This window comes from Heterodontus francisci, unplaced genomic scaffold (genome assembly GCF_036365525.1).
Source record: "Heterodontus francisci isolate sHetFra1 unplaced genomic scaffold, sHetFra1.hap1 HAP1_SCAFFOLD_452, whole genome shotgun sequence".
Classification (NCBI taxonomy): Eukaryota; Metazoa; Chordata; class Chondrichthyes; order Heterodontiformes; family Heterodontidae; genus Heterodontus; species Heterodontus francisci.
In genome coordinates this window covers 173,680-177,740 of record NW_027141290.1, presented here as the reverse complement: position 1 = coordinate 177,740, position 4,061 = coordinate 173,680, and the positions used below count along the sequence as shown (strand labels likewise).

At 45.0% G+C, this 4,061-nt stretch overlaps 1 protein-coding gene across 1 annotated transcript; it reads left to right on the top strand.

The window, feature by feature from the left end:
- The first annotated feature begins 2,839 nt into the window (after positions 1–2,839).
- Positions 2,840–3,736, top strand: LOC137362619 (probable G-protein coupled receptor 139). Its single transcript, XM_068026972.1, has one exon. It carries the CDS (start codon positions 2,840–2,842, stop codon positions 3,734–3,736), a length of 897 nt encoding a protein of 298 aa, XP_067883073.1.
- Positions 3,737–4,061: the final 325 nt, after the last annotated feature.

Below are 4,061 nucleotides of genomic sequence, written 5' to 3'. Positions count from 1 at the left end.
GGGGGATTGTCTGTCGACCAGGTGACAATTGGTACATTCGATTCTGGATGAGACAAAGGCATCGATGTACGCTTCAATATCTGATGGACTGAGACAAGATTGGAACCAAGAGTGGTGATGCTATGACGTGGAAGGAGGAGATAACTGTTACAGCTTGACACATGTTGTTACGAACGTGACTCTGTTTTGTTAAATATATGCATAAATACATATTTTCTTTTGAAAGGAATTTATAGTTAAACTAAAAAATGTTGCATCAGAATTGTTATTTTTAACCAGGAAGTCTAAGGAAGCCGGATTGGCAACAGTGTTTGTTGTTTGTCGCATGGCTTGGGTTAAAGACGAGCAGAAGCCTTGACAAATGGGGTAGAAAAGTGACAAGCACTCCTTGTAATGGACAAGCCCAGGAGTAACAGAGAATATGTGGCTGGGCAGAAAACAGTGAAGCCTTCTGGTTTTCAGTAACAGTGTGTGTGTGATGTCTTCTGGAATGAGACAAAAGTCAAGTTTGCTCAAAAGAAGGAGAGACTTTCAAGGACGAAAAGAAGACCACAAGGCACCTCGTTTTCTTGCAATTCCCAAAACGACTCTGCAAAGTTCAACGTATCAATTCTTATTGCTTCCTAGGCCCGATAAATTATTTTTCAAAGCTGCCTGAAGAGAGCAAATTCTGGAACATCCTAACGATCTTGCCTGGGTGTGCTCGGAGGTTGGATTTTGCGCCAGTTTTACTTATTTATTTAGAGATGCAGCACTGAAACAGGCCCTTCGCCGCACCGAATCTGTGCCGAGCAAGAACCACCCATTTATAGTATCTTCTTTGGCCTCCTTGTCTCGAGAGACAATGGGTAAGCGCCCGGAGGTGGTCAGTGGTGTATGGAGCAGCGCCTGGAGTGGCTATAAAGGCCAATTCTAGAGTGACAGACTCTTCCACAGGTGCTGCAGAAAAATGTGTTTGTCGGGGCTGTTACTCAGTTGGCTGTCTCCTTGCGCCTCTGTCTTTTTTCCTGCCAACTGCTTATTCTCCTCAACTCGCCACACGTTAGGCCCACCTTTATGGCTGCCCGCCAGCTCTGGCGAACGCTGGCAACTGACTCCCACGACTTGTGCTCAATGTCACAGGGCTTCATGTCCCGTTTGCAGACGTCTTCAAAGCGGAGACATGGACGGCCGGTGGGTCTGATACCAGTAGCGAGCTCGCTGTACAATGTGTCTTTGGGGATCCTGCCATCTTCCATGCGGCTCACATGGCCAAGCCATCCCAAGCGCCGCTGAGTCAGTAGTGTGTATAAGCTGGGGATGTTGGCCGCCTCGAGGACTTCTGTGTTGGAGATACGGTCCTGCCACCTGATGCCAAGTATTCTCCGGAGGCAGGGAAGATGGAGTGAATTGAGATGTCGCTCTTGGCTGACATACGTTGTCCAGGCCTCGCTGCCATAGAGCAAGGTACTGAGGACACAGGCTTGATACACTTGGACTTTTGTGTTAACCCTACAGTAATCCCACATTCTCTACCACCTAACTACACCAGAGGCAATTTACAATGGCCAATTTACCTATCACCTGCAATTCTTTGGCAATGGGAAGAAACGAGAGCACACGGCTGAAACCCACACAGTTTCAAGAAGAACTTGCAAACTCCACACTCCAGAATTGAAACCGCGTCCCCAGAGCTGTGAGCCGATGGCGCTAACCCCTGCGGCACTGTGCTGCCCTATTTGTTTGCTGGAAATCTGAAATAAAAACAGAAATTGTTGTAAGTATACAACAGATCTGTCAGCATCTGGGGAGTGAGAAAAAAAGTTAACGTTACCGGTCCGTGACCTTTCATCAGAACTTCCTGTGTTGTGCTCATGCTGGATTGTGGAAGTTGGTTTACCTGAGTAATCATGTTGAATGAACATGTGGAGGCTTGCATAATCTGGAGAAGTGATTGGAGTGCGTACGAACTGTGGATGGATAAAGTTGACTGAGAGCGAAAGCAAGCAAGAAGGAATAGGGAGAATGAAACAGAGACAGAGAGAGAGCAAGAGAAGAGAGAAGCAGAAAGAGAAAAACAGTAGTGTGAATATTTCACAAGGATGAACTGCGGAACTTGCCAGAACGATTACAGTGAAACTGTGAATTGAAGGTATGATGAGCATTTTGCCAGATTGGGTACGTTTTACTGCTGTCCTCGCTCCCTATGTGTTTAACCCCGTCATATACTCATCCTCATTTAGTGAATGCTCCTCTTCATTATTTCTGAACTGAGTAAATAACTCAGTGGAACCAGTTATTTCGTGACTGCATTCTTTGCTTCACATTGTTTGCATTCCAAACCCTTCAGGACCTGCCTCCCTTCCAGTCGCCAAACGACCTTTTCTCTCTCTCCCTCCAATCCACACACTTGCTCCGCCTCCATCGGCCTCTTCCTCCGGATCTGAAGTCTCAGACTCACCACAGCGGCTCTCGACCTTTTCACGTTTTGAGATAGCCCCTGTTGGCTCTCTTAAATGTTAAGGCAAAAACATTCTCCCCTTCCCTCTCACTATCTCGGCTATTGGGCTGGAGGCCAAACTGGATTTAAACCATTGGATTCCTTGTTTGAAAATCCCCATCTCCCTTCCACACTAGCACGGCGGCCTGACTGTGTCTAGTGATCATTTTATTTCACCTTTACTTTTACAAATCGATTTCCCAATCAATAATTCATAATTGTGTTCTAACCAGTCTCTTCAGAAAGTTCTGGATGCTGCAACAAAGCTGTAAATTTCACACTGGATCCTGTCAAACTTCTGTTTTAGTTTGAGGTCTGATCAGTAATTTTTCTGCTTCCCTTTCTATGTCTTCAGTTAACATGGTGGCGATTCTGATCCTGTCCCGAGGAAAGTGTGGTCTCTCCAAATGTATCACTCGCTACCTGGTGGGAATGGAAGTGGCTGATCTCCTGCTCGTTATCACAGATCCCATATTGAGGCAGATTCCTTGGATTTATTTCCCAGATTCATTCCTGTTCATTACTCCCATCTGTAGTTCAGTTAATTTCCTGGTTTTTGCAACCACAATGGTTTCTGTCTTGCTGACAGTCGCTTTCACCTTTGATCGATTTGTAACCATTTGTTGTGAGAAGCTGAATACAAAATATTGCACTGAGAGAACAGCGGCTGTAGTTATCGGAACAGTGAGTGTTCTGTGCTCTTTAGAAAGTGCTCCCTGGAGCTTTATATATGAACCTCTATATATAATTGATAATGTTCCCTGGTGCTGTATCCAGAAACAGAGCTTCCATACTTCCCCCGCATGGACCACCTTTGAGCTGTTCCACCGCATTTGTACTCCTTGTGTCCCGTTCTTTCTGATTTTGCTGCTCAATGTTCTAATGGTCAGACGTATTTTAGCGGCCAGCAGACACCGAAGGAGACTCCGGTGCCTCGGCAATGGAGAGAATCACAATGACCCAGAGATGGAGAATCGAAAGAAATCCATCACTTTACTGTTCATTATATCTGGCAGTTTTATACTGTTATGGGTGACACAGGTTGTATTTTACATCTATCAGCGAATTACAAAGCGATATCCTACCGCCGTCAATGACCCTCTTTATGTCACACAACACACAGCAGGAATGCTGCAGCTTCTCAGTTCCTGCACCAACACGTGTATTTACGCTGTGACCCAGACTAAATTCAGAGAGGAGCTGAAGAAGGTCGTGAAATACGCACTCTATCTAATTGTTAAAATAGTTAACCCATAGAAAAAGTGAATGTTTGCAAATTCTAGCACTACAATTCATTCCAGACTCCACAGCCTAAACTCACTGCAGGGCTGTAAATGTTATATTCACAGTGCAGAACCCTGAGACGATTGTAAACTTGATTTTGTAATATTTTATAAAACATCGGACCTAATGAGGCTGGTTATCATTGCAGAAGATACATGAATTGTTTCCCAAAAATGCGGGTGCTAAAGAGAACAGCTGGGCATCAACTGAAGCATCTCTCAATCAAAGGAGCTTCTGTTGGCTTGATGACAGAGTGACAGGTGGTGTACTGGTAATGTCACTGAATTAATAATCCAGA

Excerpts from the sequence above, each read along its gene's own strand:
- LOC137362619 (XM_068026972.1), top strand. The coding sequence starts at position 2,840 with ATGGTGGCGATTCTGATCCTGTCCCGAGGAAAGTGTGGTCTCTCCAAA.